The 18179-nt window shown below is 37.7% G+C and overlaps 1 protein-coding gene across 1 annotated transcript; it reads right to left on the bottom strand.

The window, feature by feature from the left end:
- Positions 1 to 16123: 16123 nt before the first annotated feature.
- On the bottom strand, positions 16124 to 17906 carry LOC112198953 (bidirectional sugar transporter N3). Its single transcript, XM_024340032.2, has 6 exons — positions 17810 to 17906; positions 17463 to 17499; positions 17145 to 17355; positions 16872 to 17033; positions 16657 to 16776; positions 16124 to 16569 (listed from the first exon to the last, which is right to left on the bottom strand). Exons 1-6 carry the CDS (start codon positions 17862 to 17864, stop codon positions 16246 to 16248), a joined length of 909 nt encoding a protein of 302 aa, XP_024195800.1. The 5' UTR covers positions 17865 to 17906; the 3' UTR covers positions 16124 to 16245.
- Between the last annotated feature and the right edge of the window lie 273 nt (positions 17907 to 18179).

Here is an 18179-nt window from a genome sequence, read left to right as displayed (position 1 = left end):
TCAAATCATCTTTAGTTTTCCAAACTCCTTCTTAGCTCCTTGTAAGTTTTCTCGCACTGCAAAACCCAAAACAAGCAATTCATACCCAAACAAATTCCTCATACCATCTAAAATTTCCTAATTCACACAGAAACCTACTGCCCAGAAACTACATCAACCAAAATTAACAACTAGGGCACAAAATCGGCTTAATTGAAAATCAGAATCGAAGCCCTAGACTAAAAATTGAACATATTGGGAACATTTGTAGTTGGATAGAAGAGGGTTTGGAGTGCGAATCTGACCTGCGTGGACTCGGGAGCCGAGCTCCATGTGCTGGAGTAACCTCTTGCAGTTTGTGGTGTGGCGGTGCGACGTCGTGGGTCGAGGTCATCTCGGTGATGCTGGGGTTTGAGAGGTTTTTGGGAGAAGAAGAAATCTAAGAGCTGTTGCATCTAATAAAGTTTCAGGAGGAGAGAACTGAAATTTGGGAGAGAAGGGAACTGAAATTTGGGAGGAGAGAAGTGAAATTTCGGGAGCAAGCGAGCGGGGCACGAAGTCAAAATTTGGAGCTGTTTTGAGCAATAAAGTGAAATGGGAATATTTAGGACACAGCCGACCCCCTGAAAAATCTCATTTGCATGTTAGAGTGTCCTTATAACTCTTCAAGGACACCACATGAATAATGTGTCCTTGTTTGGTGTCCTTATAGCCTATTATTGTAGTGGTGCCCCTTATTTGTGCTTATTTGTATATATTTCTATTCTTTGTTTTATTGTTGAAAATATTATTTTATACTTTTATTAATTCTTTATTTGTTTTTGCAATTACAGGTGTACCCTCAATCCCTGGCTTGAACGATCCCTACTTATTCTATTCTAACAACTACATTTTGCAGGGTTAAATTGCGCGCTTACTTTTAGTGTGTCAAGAAACTAGAAATATTGGGTTAGGACAGCTTGAAGAGGACCAAAGAGATAAGAGATGTGATCGATATAAAGTAATAGATATACGTCTGCTATAGCTGAATCCAAATAAACTAACAAAAGGGAATAATCCTTGAAGCAGATGCCACAACCACAAAGTTTGTGAAACTGAATCAAACTACAAACACTGCCCAACAAACTAGAAAATGTGACTGCCAGCTGAGTATCAATTCCAGAGAGGCCTGTTATCTATAAAAGGAGGGTGGGGAAAGGATGCAGTAAGTGTGAACAAAACACATGCTACAACCAAAGCCTTTAACACACAACCATATCCAAGCAAACACTAACAAATTATTTTACCAAGCCAAAACAATCGAAAGCTTTCCATAACATAATGCCTTCATCTCAAGCAGCTTTTACAATTCCCAATACATAATTTTTTTGGGGTCAAACCCCAAAGAAGACATGCCCAGCCACACTAAAACCTCACAATCACAAACCCAGTTTCTTGTTAATCTCAAAAGTGAAAACCCAATAACCAATGTGTTCATCCAAACTATCCCAACAACCCAAAACACACAGCACAAGACAAAGCAAAAGCCAAAATGCAAAAAACAAGTACCTTTAGCAAATCCAAAACCCTGGATACCTCCTCACCTATCAATCTCTTCTTTAAATCCTCATAGTACATCAACACCACAGTTTCCACATATACCTCCACATCGTCACAGTCAAAAATCTCAACACAATGTGAAACCCCTCTATCTTTCCTAAATTTTTTTGGCGAAACATTGAAGCTAGAACACATCCACGGAAACCCTAAAACCATCATTTGCCACCACCGTGAGCTTCACATCACTAGAAACTAGCCCTCCCCAATTGGGGTTCCGAAACAGCACCGATTCGAGGAGCTTGTGGACATTCTGGTGGAGATTCCGGTCGGAGAACTTGAAATCCTGGTGTTGCTCATTGGACATCATCTTGTAGAGGGTTTGGGACTGACTCGGCCGAGTCAATTGTTGAGTCGACGCGGCGGAGGGGAAAATGGGGTTTTGGAGTTGGTGAGGACTTGGGGGAGTGGAGCTGGACCTCTGAGAGAATAGATAGATGGAATATGAACCGTTTATTTTTGTTTTTTTTCCATGATAAAATGAGGAGTTTTGTGAAAAGGGGGAAGTTTAAGTTTTGGCAAAAAAATAGGCTGGCAAAGTCAATGGAGGGAGTCAAAAAATTGAGTTACGGCTAAGTGTGGAACTCAGACAACATAATTCATAGTCATTGTTCATAGCCATTGTCTGAAGTAGAGTTACATAACAGGTTAAAGCATCAATAAAAAACTGTTATCGGGAGCCATTGTCTGAAGGAGAGTTGCACAAAAGAATAAAGTAGCAATAAATAATTTTTGTTTGAATAAAATCAGTCATACAACATCAAAACTCAATTATTGCACAACAGCGGTGTAATAACTGTTGACTGAATCAAAAAATTAGGCAACATAATTATTCTTACTGTCATCTGACAGTTAAAAACTCCGCTAAGTGTGTTGTCTGATTAGTTTTTTGGCATAGCATGGAACAGTCACTTATGTTCTAAGTAGGCTTGCAAACTGTCCCATATCGGGTTCAAGGAAAATAAACTCCTAGACCATACTATAAAAGGGTCAAATACTTCCAAATAAAGTATCTCCAACACTCAACTCTTTATGTACCATTACACTATCAAATTGTATCACCACGGCGGACTTAGTCATTGGAGCGTTTGAGACTGGCACCCCTCGGTCTCCCTCCTAACCCATTCTCTTTTCCATACAGGCTGACAGAGTGAGGTATCGGTGAATCAATCGTGCCCTCTACCGCTAGAGCCCAACTGAAAAATTGGCGCCAAAAGGAGGGGTTCCCTCAATAAATACCACTATGGTTCACCACTATGGCTAGCAACGATAACAGTGACCTAGGAACACTTACAACCCTAGAAATGGATCAGCTAGTGCTTGATTTCTCCTCACCTAAGCCCGAAACTTCCTCAATTACCGGAGGGGTACCACCCTAGGTCAACGACCCAGCCACTGCATATGAACTACTGAAGCATGACAACCTCCAGAACAAGCTGCCAAAAAACACACAACAACACTTGCTACCCAGACAGAATTATTGAGATGGAGGCCGAGAACAGAATGCTCCAGGCTGCTTTTCAGTGTCATGTTGGCAACAATCAGGCACTGGACAATGCAAAACTGTCCACTCCAACGGCTACCCTATCGGGTGTCGGTACCCCAAGCTTGGAAACACTAGATATCTCAACGACACTCTTCGGTACCATAACAGTAAAGTCTACACTAATGATCACAATAGATACCATACTACCCAGTTCTGCCGCTACTGCTGGTATCCGCCCACTTGCTACAACAATAGGCACCACCTCGCTTCCCCATATCTTATACCTAAATGCCCCTTTGTTACCAAATTCACTTAGTCAATCAACCCACCCTCATAGGACACACCGACGGGGATGCTGGCCCAAACACCACCCCTGATCTTAACAACAGATTGCTGCTCCAAATGTGTGGGACAATCATCGGACTGCAATATCGAATCGAGTTGACTGAAACAAGGGTGATATGGCGCCCGACTATTACTGGATTCGAGGAAACTCCATAATGTTCACGTTACGAGTCCAAGCCGAGAAGTCCCCACGGGTTTCTAAACCATTCAAAATGACCATTAAAATGGCACTTCTAACCCATATGGCCGCCTAGCGGTATTTCGGTCCCAACTTCATGCCATACACTTCACTGACGCAATGGTCTGTCATGCGTTTGAGGAAACACTCTATGGCGAGGCCTTGAATTGGTCCCTTAACCTCCAAGCTAATTCTATGGACAACTTCAATCAACTACAGGACAAGTTCCTTAATCAATTCATACTTCACAGTAGCAGATACCAAACAACCACACAACTCTTCAAGATGTAGTAGTGGGAGGACGAAAGCCTCCGTGTCTTTGTCACCAGACGGTAATCTGCTGCTACTAAGTGTCGCAACCTGGACATGGGTATGGCTGAAACAACATTTCACCATGCACTAAGGCCAGGTGATTTCTGTTACAAATCAACACCTATCCACCACAGAGCTATGATGAGTTTATGGATATAGCTACCGCTCACGCCTATGCTGAATATGATACTTTTGGGAAGCCGGACGTTTGAGCAAGCTCGCAACATGTAGTGACAACGGCACCACCACCTCTAGCAGTACCTGTAGCACAACAACAACAAAAAGACCAAAGGCACTATCAAGACAGGAGCAACGCTAGTGACGATAGGCGAACTCAGCAATACGGTAAAAGCTAAGACAAGCAAAAGCGGCAGTATACTGATGGTGACCGTAATAGGGACACACCCTATACTAAGCATGCAAAACATATGTATGAAGTTTTCTTAACTCTCACCACCTCTTATGAGGAAATCTAGAACAATCACTGTGACCTTATCCCTCCCCCAAAGCGGCAATCTCACAAACGTAAGCATAAGGTAGACAACGGTAAATATTGCACATACCATGAAGATTCTGGTAACAAGACTAACATCTACTATGCCTTAAAACCACAATCGAGAATTTTCTCCAAATAGGTAAACTGCAGCAGTAATCGAACTCTCGCTACTAGTGTCAATGCCATTGAAGTCTATGGCCAAATCTTGACTATACATGGTGGTACACTACTGGGTGAGGAGTACTGCTGCACAAAATTCTAAAGCCCACATGGCCAGGAAATATTTGGGGTACATCAAGACCATTAAGCAAAGCAAGTACCTTTCATGATTGACCCTCTCTCCCTCTAATGTTAACTAGAGCCTTCAGTTCTAACATTAACAAAGGAATACTTGACAGCGGTACCCATTCTCTCCAAGGCGGTACCCGGTGAAATACTCTACCTCTACTTATCGGCATCCCAAACTGTTGTCAGCTTAGCACTACTCTGGAGGGATATGCCAGTACTGAGCTACCTATCTATTACGCCGGCAAAGGTCTCTCTCCTGCTGAAAAACAGTATTCAGGGATTGAGAAGCTAGCACTAGCCCTCATCAAAGCGGCAGGGCACTTACGCTAGTACTTTTAGGCACACGTCATACATGTCCTCACAGACCAACCCCTCAAGCAGATACTCCAAAAACATAGACTTCCAGTACGCTGGTCAAGTGGGTCATAGAGTTAGGAGAGTTTGACATCCATTTCATATCCCGAAAAACCATCAAGGGTTAGGCAGTAGATAATTTCATTGCTGAATTCATACCCTTAGAGAGCCAAGAGCCTCAACTACACCGTTACCGGTCAACCCAGCAACACCTATCTGGGAATTATACTTCAATGATTCTTCCTAAGAAAAGCACTCCGGTGCTAGTATAATCATTAATGACCCTGAAGACTTCACCGCTAAGGTCATGAACTTCATATGGCAAAAAAAAATTCTGTCGATTTAGCATTCCTCAAACCATCATCACCAATAATAGCACATAGTTTGACAATGACACGTTCCGTGCATTTGTCAATAAGTATGGTACCAAGGTTCTTTACGCTTCATCGGCACACCTCCAAATCAACGGTCAGGTGGAAGCCATTAACAAGCTGATTAAGCAGAACTTGGAGAAACAATTTGACAACGCTAAAGGCTTTGGGGCTTCTGAACTACTAGAGGCCTTGTGGGCTATGAGGACTACCCCACAAAGGCTACTGGTAAATCACTTTTTGTATGACTTTTGGTATAGAGGACATGACACCGGTAGAGACTAAACTACCATCCGATCGTGTCACTTGCTTTAACAATGATACCCATATTGATCGACTGAAACTCAATAAAAACCTTATGGAGGAGAGTCAAGAGCCCACTCACCAACGTAACCTGAACAACAAGCAGTATGTTGCTCGCTATTACAATGGTAGAGTGGTATTCCACCCATTGAAACTGGGAGACTTGGTCATGAAGGAGGTCATCTCACCGCCAATGAGACTCAAACCAACGTGAGAAGTCCCTTATGAGCTGGTTCAATCTATGGGATAGGTCACATTCTATCTTCGGGGTCCTGATGGCAATAGATTGCCATGCCCATGGAACGTAAAACATTTATGCCATTACGTAAGTAATCCTACAACTACAGCAGTATCAGTAGCTAACCAGACACTAACTCGCTTTGGTTGGCAAAAATATCCATTCTCTATTATTGTTATCAAGTTATTTTGTACCTGTCTTATAACGAGTTGTATTATGATTCCTGCTACTGGCAGTTTGAAATGAACTGGATTACCAACTATATTTTATCTATTTGCTTGCCTAACTTTATTAACAGTGCATGGGATTACTCCCAGCGAATAAACCATAAGTAACCCCTCCGGTATCATTTCAAACACTAAAAAAGACAACACACTAAACGTGCAACTCATGTATGAACATTAAAACTGCTAAAGGCAAACACAAATTGTTGCACCATGATCATGACATTGGTCAACTGTATACAATGCCCAAGGCATACAAACATACAGGTACCTACCAAAAGGTCTCACACACCAGGAGTATGTACATATACTGGTACCTATAGAATGGCTACACGAGCCTACAGCTTAATAGTACATCGGTATCATTACCTAGTTGACGACATAAGCGCTAACAGTATTTGGGCATACCAAGTGTTGTCGCCAACACAATACTACCACCCTACCATTTTGCCCAGAACTGGAGCGGTATCCTAACCACCCTTGTTGGTGCATTCATATAAGTTGTCCAATAAAGAGGACATCACAATAAAACCAAGTACCAGAGATACCGCTGGCACCACTTAATGACAAAATGGTAGAAATACCAAACACATCACGATAAGCAAACGCCATACTGGACTCCCAGGCAAATGATTATCAACAATTCACTAAGGCATAAATTCCATGATTGTACTGCCTAGAGGCAACAAACAACACTCAAGTACACAGAAATTAACATTCTTAACAAGATATAAACAAAATACACATATTAGTAAGGTTAACAGTTTCAGGCTTGATCAGGGTGATGAGTCCGCTACCAGCATCCCACTCCCCTGCTCCTTGGCCTTATTTTCATTCTCAACCCCTACCTTGGCCCCCATGTCTGCTGATATTTTCTCCACATTGAACAAGCCCTTGGCAATACCCTATTGGTACCAGGCTATTATGGTATTCTATTTCACGGCTTCCATGGCGGCGGTATACTCAGCTGAAGCTTTGAACTTAACGATAACAGTGGGCTTGATGATATGGGCCTCCTCTTTCATATGCTAGTTCTCTTGCTCTAGCTCAGCAGCAATACCCTCAAACAGCTAGAGACAGATCAACTCATCTTTCTAGTCCCGTACCTTAGCTGAGAGCTCCTCAATCTAGGCCTCTAACTCCTTGATTCGACCCTTGAGGGCCTTGATGGTAGTGGCATACTAATTGGCGGTACCCTCCGAGAGCTACTTTTTCTCTTGGGCAGAGGCCAAGTTGTTGTTCAGCACCTAGTAGGTTTCAGTCCACTTAAACTTCTTACCCTTAAGTCGACGTGCCTCAACCTCTCGGTGACTCAGCCAATCCTTTATGGCCTTTTGGGTCTCAAATCCAAAAATGGAGTACATATGCCTCACAGACTACAATACAACAACACAAGTTAACATCGGTATTAACAAAAATGCAAAGCCTCACCATACCAATGGTACTTACCCTCATCAGCTTCTTCGGCCACCTCTGGTCTCGCTCCTCCCAGTCAGTGATACCAGTGATATCGTCATCACAGTGCATGTGGCGAAGGCTGGCTGCCATCTCCTAGATGCAGAAATCCTCTACACCAGCTTCCCTCAGTAATTCAATTGACATGCTTTCTATAAGCTTTCTCTTTCATATATATTTTCTCCACATGATCATTGCATGAGTTCTCTTGGATCACAAGGTCTTTTATTTAGGTTATAACAGGGCTTAAGTCGAGAGTTTGAGAAATGAAAGGAAAGGAAATCACAAATTCTAAGCCTCCTAGTAAGCAATTCTTTTGTTGAGATCCCATAAGGCTTTGACTCTAGGTGCTCTATAAAAGATCCTTTTTTCTTTGCCAAAACTCTAACTAAATACTAAATTGCGAAGTACTGTTATTCCCCAACGCACACTCTCTTTTGATGTTTTTTTTTTCCTTTCTTTCTCACTCACACTATCCTTTTTTCTTTTCTTTTTTTTTTGCAGAACACTTTTTCTATTTTTCTCTTTTTTTGGTGGCCGTAGTCCATATTGACTTTAAATAATTCTTTTGATATTTTGAACATGTTTCTAGGATCACCCTTTTTCTTTTCTTGGTTACACACACAAAATATTCTACCCCACCTCACACTTAGTATCCTCAAACCCATTTACAAGCACCAAACTAATAATATAGGACTCATATTGCTTACCACTTTGCTTAGAAAGGGTAGGAAAATTGTTTAAGATTTAAAAATTTAGACATTTGTGGTGGCGGAGAAATGAAAAGGCTAACACATATCTATTAGGCTCAAATTGGCTTACTAATGGATTTTTATTTTAAGGACAAAAACTATTTGGCCATGATGGATTCCTAATACCTTGCTCTTCTCCAATAGCAACTCATGCTTTTAATATAAAGTCTCGAAAGATTTAGAGCAAGTTCTAAATTACATGCATATGCAATGAATTGATCACACAATGAAAGAACAAGTGCATTTTTGACTATGTATGCACACTTTTTGGCTCAAAAGCTCACATATAATAGGCATAGATAGATTCAACAATTTAGTCCGCATCTTTCCCACATTGATGCATCTAAAATGACATAGGCAATATGACTTTAAATACACATGAGCACAAAACGCCAAATCCATTTATTAAATAAACATTGATCTTCAATCGCTAAATATGCTCAAAATCAATCAACCCAATCAGGCATAAGTTTGATCTCATCATCGGGGGTTGTTTTGTTTTTGGAACACACACAAGCAAGCCAACATATTTTTGCATTTTTCTTTAAATTTTCAATTTTTAAGGATTTTTCAATATGGAGAAACAAATAAAGAAAGGATAAGTAATAAAATTACTTAGCTTTACGCCTCACATTTAAACCACACATTGTGCTCAATGTGCAATGAACAATGGTGAAAGAAATTTAAGACATAACACAATATACTTATTAACTATGACATGCTAGTCCACACAAACCAATAAACACATTGACCATTGGCCTAAGAAGCACCTCACACTTAAAACATCATATAGTCTTTAATGTATAATGAAGTTATTAAGATCTTATCAATGTATTGGGGAGCATGCATCACGAAGGCTGCAACTAGCATTCAAATCAACTAAACTAACTACATGACAAGAAAGAAAGGGTAGCTACCTCACACTTGAACTTTGGATAATCCTTCCATAAAAGCTAAATATTTTGTGTCTTATCCATTAACCAATGGTGAAATAACTATCCAAAACACTTAAAGCAACAAATTTATCACTATTAGAATTTTGTTAATAGATATCAATCCAGAACCGATGTGAAACTAAAATTCGACCGATGTCTTAGTGGGCGTAGAGAAAGATCAAGAAAATCAGACATCGATCAGAAACTGATGACTTGTATAACAACCAACATTAATTTTCAAACACAAGTCGATGTATAATCGTTATAAACATCATAATTTTGTATGTTAACTATATTTAATTCTTCATTTTTTAACATTTTATGCTTAATAAAGTATATCTCGAACAGTATATAGGTGGACATTTGCATTGATTATTATTTCAGAAATGATATCTTTGTTTATACCAAACATCGCCTCAATTTTGACAAACCGATGTGCACTGGTTTATGTAAATCAATTTTGTTTATATAAAGTGATTTGTACGCTGACAGAAGATGACGTTTTGGTTTTTAAAAATTGATGTGCATTGGTTTGGGATATAATCGTATATATACATTTCGATCTATTTATATCCATGAGACATCGATTTTTATTTTGAAACTGATTTCTAATCTCTCAATTGACTTCGATTTGCTAGGTAATACTGTTTTGTTATATTAACCCTATATTTATATGCATCACTTCTTTTTTATGAATATGACATATAAAGATTAATTGTAGCTGCTGCTAAGAAAATAATAACAATTCTCAACATATTAACTCAGGCATATCATCTAAAAATTTGGTCACTCCATTAATATTTTGTCAAAATTCATGATCCGACAAAATTCATAAAATAAAACTCTAAACCTACAAAGGCTATCCTAGAAACATATGAATAACAAGCTAAAAGATTAGTAAACCCCATTGGAAATATGCGTCCATTGGAAACCCCATTGGAAAGATTAGACATTTGATTCAACTTTAGAATTCTTATCAGCAGCCACTTAGTAAACCCCATTGGAAATATGCTTCCATCAAGCTTACGGACAACAGTAAAGTTGCTCAGCATAGCAAGATTCTTCCATTCTGAGCCCTTCACGAGAACAATCTAAAAGACCAAATAGAACTTATTAGGAAATCAGAGTGTATATGTTGTGTAGCTAAGCATTTTATTACTGAAATGTAGCTAGTCAACAATCTCTACATATATAAAAACTAAATATAAAAAAAGCCTACTAACTGCAATAGTCCGTGCCTTAAGCAACATACCCAGTAAGTCTTAGGCCCAGAAGTGCTTTTGTTCTGAAAAGCACTCTGGAAAGCAATCCCAAACTAAGCCTTCATAAGCAAAGGGGGTACTGACTAAATGAACGGAAAACAAGATGTCCAGAACCATTATAATGTTAAGAGAAACTTGATGGCTAGAAATACTTGCAGGGCACACTTACAAGAGAGAGACAATAATAAGGGGAGATTGTTTCCTTACTAGGCCCAATTTTTAATATTGTTAAGATAATCATATACTGACTTAGGATTCAAAACCATATTATTGAAATTTGCATCTCACATAACAATATTGACCACTTCAATTTGAGTTCTATCTGTGCATTAAGCTCCATGAACTTCTTATGAAGAGGCTGAATCTCCCTAATCTGCAATTTAAGCTAACAAAAAATTATGTAAAATTATGCTCAGAGAGTTTTAGCTCAGCTTTTGCCAGCTCATGAAGCTGGCAGAATGACTCATGCAGCAAAGTAAAACATGGCATTTATATTTCTGGACAGAATTTCTATAAACTTCATGTCAATCAAAAGTAACAAAACATGGGTGTCAACTTAGGATTCAGCTTCTCTACTAGAAAAACTATTGCTAGGATCTGCTTGGATAACTACGTGAGCCCGCCATGTCAGTCTAACTCAATCCAATGGTTGTCAAACTAACAACAAATATGGGTAAGGGGAAAGTCATAAAACACACTAACGATCACAAACGTTAAGGTTTTTTCAAGTTTCCCCCCAACAATTTTCACACTTCCCTCCACTCGGACTTCCTCTTCCTCACAGCTGAAACGTTTCTCATTCGTCTTTGGTCTCAGTCCAAACTTCATTCATCTTTTGGGTGTTGGTACTTTGAACTTTCATCATTTAGGTATCTGTATCTATCTCTATTCCTTCATATTTTTATTTTTATTTATGTTAATTCTCTTTATATTGATCTTAGCCTATTTTTTTTGGTCTAGTATCTTAGCCTATTTTGATTTTCAATTCTGGGTTTTGGTTCTTTGAAATCTCAACTTTGTATTTGTGGGTGTTTATCCTATTAAAGTATTCTAGGTACATATGTTTAGCTAACACATGATTCAATCATTCTTATTCTCTTGATCTGATTAAATCCTAATTGCCATGATTCTGTTGCTTCACAAGGAGCAATTGTGAGGAATATCCATTCTAGAACTTTTACAATCATTTGGTTTGGTTCATTTTTTGACTGCTCTGCTCCCCACAAAAATGCAGAAAGACTTGTCGAAAATCGCAGGTTGGGTTGGTCCAACCAAGAAAGACATGGGACTTTTTGGGCATTGCTTGAGCTATATGGTTTCTTCAGTTCTAAGTTTCTTTCAAATGAATAAAGAATTTTTTTTTTGTTTTAATTTAATAAGCATCTCGTTTGATCATATAAGCCAAACATCATATCATGATCCACTTTTGCTTCTGAATTTGATTGGAATGTTAATATAGATATTTTTTTTTGTGCAATTGTTTTTTTATATGTTATAGATTGAAAATAAATGATTGAATAGAGCCTATGGATAAAGATGGCTCGACTAGTCTAGATTACAAGTCTTTATATATATTTTACTCATGTTTGTTTTTTCTTTTTCATATCCTTAGTTTGGATGCCATTCAAGAACCTCAAAGTTTTAGTTATCAAGCATTACTTAACTTTCAAGATTTTCTAGATGATGGGAAAGGCTCATATTTTGGTAATGAATGATAGACCGATGCTATTTGAACTCAGAGTTTTAGTTTCTTCATCTTTTTGCCATATGTGGTGAAGGATATCACAGAGGCACAGAGCACTGTGTAAAGAAAATGCCGAAGGGGATGTCCTTTGACTTCTTATAACAATGCATGTGAATGGATAATTAGGAATTGTCTGGATGTTAGGCCTGTATAGCTTGTTGTCTTCTTCTATAGTAAGAAGTTTCATATTAAAATAAGATGCTTGTTTGTGGAACTATTCAATGCTCTGTGCTTTTATAGTTTTTCCTATTTGATAATGAATGGACACTTTGGAGATTTACTCGTTGTGAAAGAGTTCCTTGACTTAGTAAAGCTCAATCTACATGATAGTCTGGAACTGGTTCTGAGACATTTGACATAATTGCTAATAATTTTCTAGGTACTAAAGATGTTGAAAAGATTATTATAAGCAATCATACACCTCGATTTGAATTATTCTCTTGTGTTTTCATCTTTCGAATACTTACAATCACAATTAATGTGAACTTTTTTCTTGCTTGTCTATTTTACTTAAAAAAGCTTGAGAACTTTGAATAACATGGCTGATCATTTGACAAGTTACGATAAAAAATGAAATTCTCATTCATGTAAATAATAATCTGCATAATTTCTTCATACATAGAAACTAATTAATAATTCACTCCAAATTGGAGTCCTCCACAATCTCTTCATACATAGAAACTTAACACAATTCACTCCACATTGGCGTCATAGGCCAAAAATAGAAGTTTACAGCTTCACCAAAACCCAACAGCCTTCAACAATAAAAAAGAGACCATGCCATTTGTTAACATCATCAGCTCCACTTCCATATCCTAACCAATATGTTGTGCTCTAATTTTCATTTCTTCACGGGATCTTTCGTTGTAGAGATCAAAGCGAGTCCTACAACAACATGGCTTCTTGTACAAATTGTCATTGACAACATGAGAATGATAAACCTGATAAGGTGAAGAATAATATTAGCTTCATAGACTTCATGATTTTTAAATGCAAGATAGAAACAAAGGAAATCTTGCTTTGTTCCATACAAACAATTTTAAATCTCAATCACCTAGCTACCATGGCCTCTATAAGTCAACAAAGAAAATCTAAAGTTGATAATCATAAGTGTGTAGATGGGACAACAGTCCATGAATCTCAAAAGCAAGCTGTACTACTCCAAACATCAACTTTGTGGTAATCTAGATCTCTACTGAATACTTTTTTCCCTTTTACCTATTTTTCTTTTGGTAACTCATTGAGTGAAAATTGTGATTTCAGATCATGTTTTGGTGGATGTGTAACTATCTGTGAGTGCTCAACACCTGCTGCACCAAATCACCAGACTCCCATCTCCAGCAACAAAAAGAAGTTTCAATAGTTACTGGAACACTATTAAAACAAATATATACATCCAATTTAAAATTCTAGCCAACCGCAGGTAAGGAAGTTATTAGGAATTAAGATGAAAAGTTAATATTCTATCTTGCATTTAAAAACCATGGAATTCCTCTATTTCCAGTAAATTCTATCAAGTTCAATTATACACATATAAGGTACAATTCGTAGTCTGTGATACTCAATTCTATCCATGTCAATATTCACATATATATTCATTTAGGATCTGCTGGGAAAAAAAATTGATTCATTTAGGCTTCACCCATCAAACCTGATCACAAAAGTAGTCATATTGAAATTCTACTCCATCAACAAAACAATTTAGAATTCATTCCTACAACCTCCCAACAAAACTCGCCCAAATCTAATGCATTAAAATAGACCCAAATCAATTTGAATCAAATAACAACATAACACAACAAACAAAAACAAAAAGATACATCTCACCAAGGTTAAATCGCCACCTCCTCCATTTCAAAAAAAAAAAAATCCCCACATCCTAATGAGTCATTGAGACAATAATTGATTCATAAATTTTCACGATTAGATGGTGAGAGAGAAAGGAAGAAATTGGGCAAAAAGAGAGAGGGAGATGAGAGGAGTCGAGAGATCTTGTTCGATGCAATGTTGACGTCAAGTACTAACGTCGACGTTAGTGTGTTGGCTTTTTCCTTATCCATATCTGTTGTCAGTTTGACAACCATTGGATTGAATTAGGCTGACATGGCGGGCTCATATAGTTATCCAAGAAGATCCTAGCAATAGTTTTTCTAGCAAAGAAGCCGAATCCGTCAACTTAACTTACTCAGTAAAGCACTGATAAGAGCTGATTTCACAACATTTGCCTGGGTGAATTACGACCAGGCACTACTACACAAAAGCCTTCACACGACGGTTTACAACATGCATGTGGTTGATTTCGATTAGTTCCACAATAAACAAAAACAAAAAAAAGAATCAATGAAATTTGTAACTAACTATTATAAATTATAAGGGCCGCCATGTGAGAAATTTTTTAGTGCTACGGTCAAACCACATCAGCATGCCACATGGTTTGACGCGCCACTAAAATACTGACATGTGGACCTGTTCAATGCAATAAAAAATCGATTTGACTGAAATATCCACTCTCCTCCCAAACTGCCATGGTTAGGAAATCTAGATCTCGATCAGAAGATATGCATGCTTGTTCTCAAGGCTATGAAGAATTTGCACGACCCGAACTCTGTAGATTTTTTGTACATCTCTCTCCTTTAACTATTTTCTTCTTGAAATCCCCACAAATTTATCGACGAAATCTTCCATGGAAACTCAAGAAAAAATCTAAATCTGAAACCCAACACACTTTTTGAATCTCTTTGAAACAAAAGTCAGCAATCTGGGCTATCATTCTAATATCTGTCAACCTCATGATTGCACAAGGGAATGGATTTGGTTTAATGAAATTATGAAGCAAATTATTATGAAGAAGGATTCGTTGTGAACTTCAGAGGATCATCTATGATTTACACCAAGACTCTCTCCTTTGTTATCAGCATAGGACCCTTTGGAAACGAATTGAGTGGAGATCTTGGTGAAGAACTAACCGAGCTGTTTGGTTTGGTTGCCATGAATTATCTAGAAACCATATAAGTGCACTATCGTTTTTTTTTTCTCTTCTGGAAAACAAGAAGTCAATTAACCAATATTCAATGATGAAAAGATTTGAAATTTGAGCTCACTTGATCTGAAATTGGCTTCTCCATGAGTTTATTTTCTCTTACTTGGTTGAATTATATCTTCGTTAGTTATGAATTATAAGTTCTTCATCAATCAAGTTTAATAGCTAAAGATTTTCAGTAAAGCTGCAAATGTGCTCGTATGAGAGATAGGAAGAGAGAAAGGGCACTTTGGAACAATCAAATTATACTTCACATTATCAAACCAAGTGTCAGTATTTTATTGGTGCGTCAGACCACGTAGCATGTTGACGTGGTTTGACCGTAGTACTGAAAAATTTCTCCATCAGATGTCATGCATTGTAAAAAAATACCAATTTGAAATTCTAAATGCCGCATGTATCCAAAACTGATGGCCACTCAAAAGCCAATTTACTAATCTAAACCCTAAAACAATGTAAATCGAGATAATCCGAAGAACTGTGTAATATTCAATGATTTCTTTTAATAATATACACTCTGTTTTGACAATTTCCTCTTGCATTATTAAGGAGTAGCTCTTCTGCAAAAGGGTCGCGCGCGCTCGTGCAATTAGTTGGTTTCTTTTAAACATTTTAGCTTCATAAATGTTGTAAACATCTGCTCAGTGAATCACATAGGTATTAAAGTTGCCTTCAATTTTTTTGAATAAAAAATTTAAATGTTACTTGAACGTACCTAGAATTGTTTTAAAGCACACATACTATTTTGTCCTTATTAATGTCAAAATGAAAATAAATTGTATACAAACATTATTTTGGAATTACAATGCCATATATAGGTTGTAATTATTTTAAAACCAAAGATCTTATAAATCAAGTCTGACATGTCATGACAATTACACTTAACCTCACACTGCACATGGTTCATTAGATTTCAATTGGACGTCACCCGAAGCATCCATATTCACCCCCAACTCCATACACTTATGTTCATTGCTATCACTGTCCTTATTTCCATCTTTGCCGTCTTCGACATCATTGTCATCGCACGACTTAGCATCCACCGAATGAACTTCAGATGTTGCGATAGTGCTCAGAATCACAGCGTTTGTCACGTGGTTTGGTCCCGGAGGCGTCTTCTCCTTATCAACTATAACCTCATTGCGGTTTCTATATATGGCGTAGAACAACATCTGAAGGAGACCCAAGACAAAACCTAACCCATATGAAATCTATATGAAAAAGAGAAAACTAGTTAGTCTGGAAGTAATTAATTACTGGGATGTCAATGTAATTTTTGCGAAATAATTACTACTTACTGCTATGAATATGTCCTTGACGACGAGTCCATACGCAAACCACAACACACCACTCAGTGTAAGGAAGAATGATAAGCTGAACGGCATAAATTCAACGCTTTTTGTGCGGATCACCTGTGCCTACATTTACAAAAAGGACAATGTATAAGTTAATAAGTATGTAGTTTTTAGAGAAATTCACTAATTATATATAGGAAAAGTGTTTGGCAACTTACCACAATAGTCAAGGGCGCTGCAAAAGAACAAACGTTAATGGCAATGTTGATCCATCCGAGAACCGGGACACGGTATTGAGTATGAAATACATAGTGTAAAAGGACAATGATCAAGGAAAAGAGTCCCAAGTTCATAAACCCGAATAACTTGATAGTGAATTTCTGCACTCGATCAAATATAACAATAGAAAATCAGTTAGAACATGATTACCCAGGGAAGCTATTCAAATCTCGATACGTCTGAATTGTACGTAATTTACATAACACACGTACCCTTGAAGCGTTTGTTGCATAAACAATGTACATGGCGATGTACAAAGTCTCCATCACACTTCCGAAGGTGTTAATTGTGATGAATAGCACAGCATTTTGCTTCAGTATGGCATAGTAGACCCAAAGCGTGGAACTAAACAGTTCTACCAGATATGGCACGGATTGGAAACTTTCAGTCGATTTCCCTATGTAAATCCGGTAAAATGTTGGCCTGCATTAAACAAAATTAAAGTTAATATAAATCTTTGCCTACTATGTAAAAAACATTTATATAATGCATATACATAGAGAGAAAAGATTCGTAGTTTAATTACTTACACTGGGGCCAAGTAAACCATGATTGAAATTAGATTACCTGTCATGAAAAAGCGAAATTATATTAGAAATTAAGGAAGGATGAGGAAGGATGATCATGACATTTTGCATCAACAATTAATAAGTATAAACATAAGCTTTACCCCTGAATTAACTAGATATAAATCAAGATAGATTAGGACAACAAAACAAGTTGGTCTAAAATTTCAATATATTGTGATATGTGGTTTGGACCTATAGTTTCTGGAAAGTTGAAAGACAGAATTCAGAAGATGGGAAGAGGAATGTGACCGAGATGATGACCACCATAAGATGTGTGTTCGAAAAATATGACATATATATGCATTTACCTAGAATGCCAAATGCAAATGCCCAAGGATGTTGACTGTCCGCTACTGCGCCCATATCTGGTATTACTGAGGAAAAGACTCAATAGGGTGATCGAACTCGGTTTAGTGTAAAAAAAAAAAAAAAAACTTGAGAAGAAGAAGAAGAAGAAGAACACTACCTCCAAAACAGAGAGAAGGAAAATGGGATGTAGTAGGTGCTATACGTACCATAATTATATAATGGGATAGAAAACAGAGGGAAACGGAAAATGAAAGAAAAGTGCTGAAATTGAAATTGGATTACACACATGGAAGTCTAGCTAGTAGGTGGCCGTGGCATACCGCAATGGGATACAAAACAGAGAGAAAAGGAAAATGAAAGAAACGTGAT

Source organism: Rosa chinensis, chromosome 4 (genome assembly GCF_002994745.2).
Source record: "Rosa chinensis cultivar Old Blush chromosome 4, RchiOBHm-V2, whole genome shotgun sequence".
Classification (NCBI taxonomy): domain Eukaryota; kingdom Viridiplantae; phylum Streptophyta; class Magnoliopsida; order Rosales; family Rosaceae; genus Rosa; species Rosa chinensis.
The sequence above is the reverse complement of the archived record's forward strand: the minus strand, read 5'-3'. Positions and strand labels throughout refer to the sequence as shown.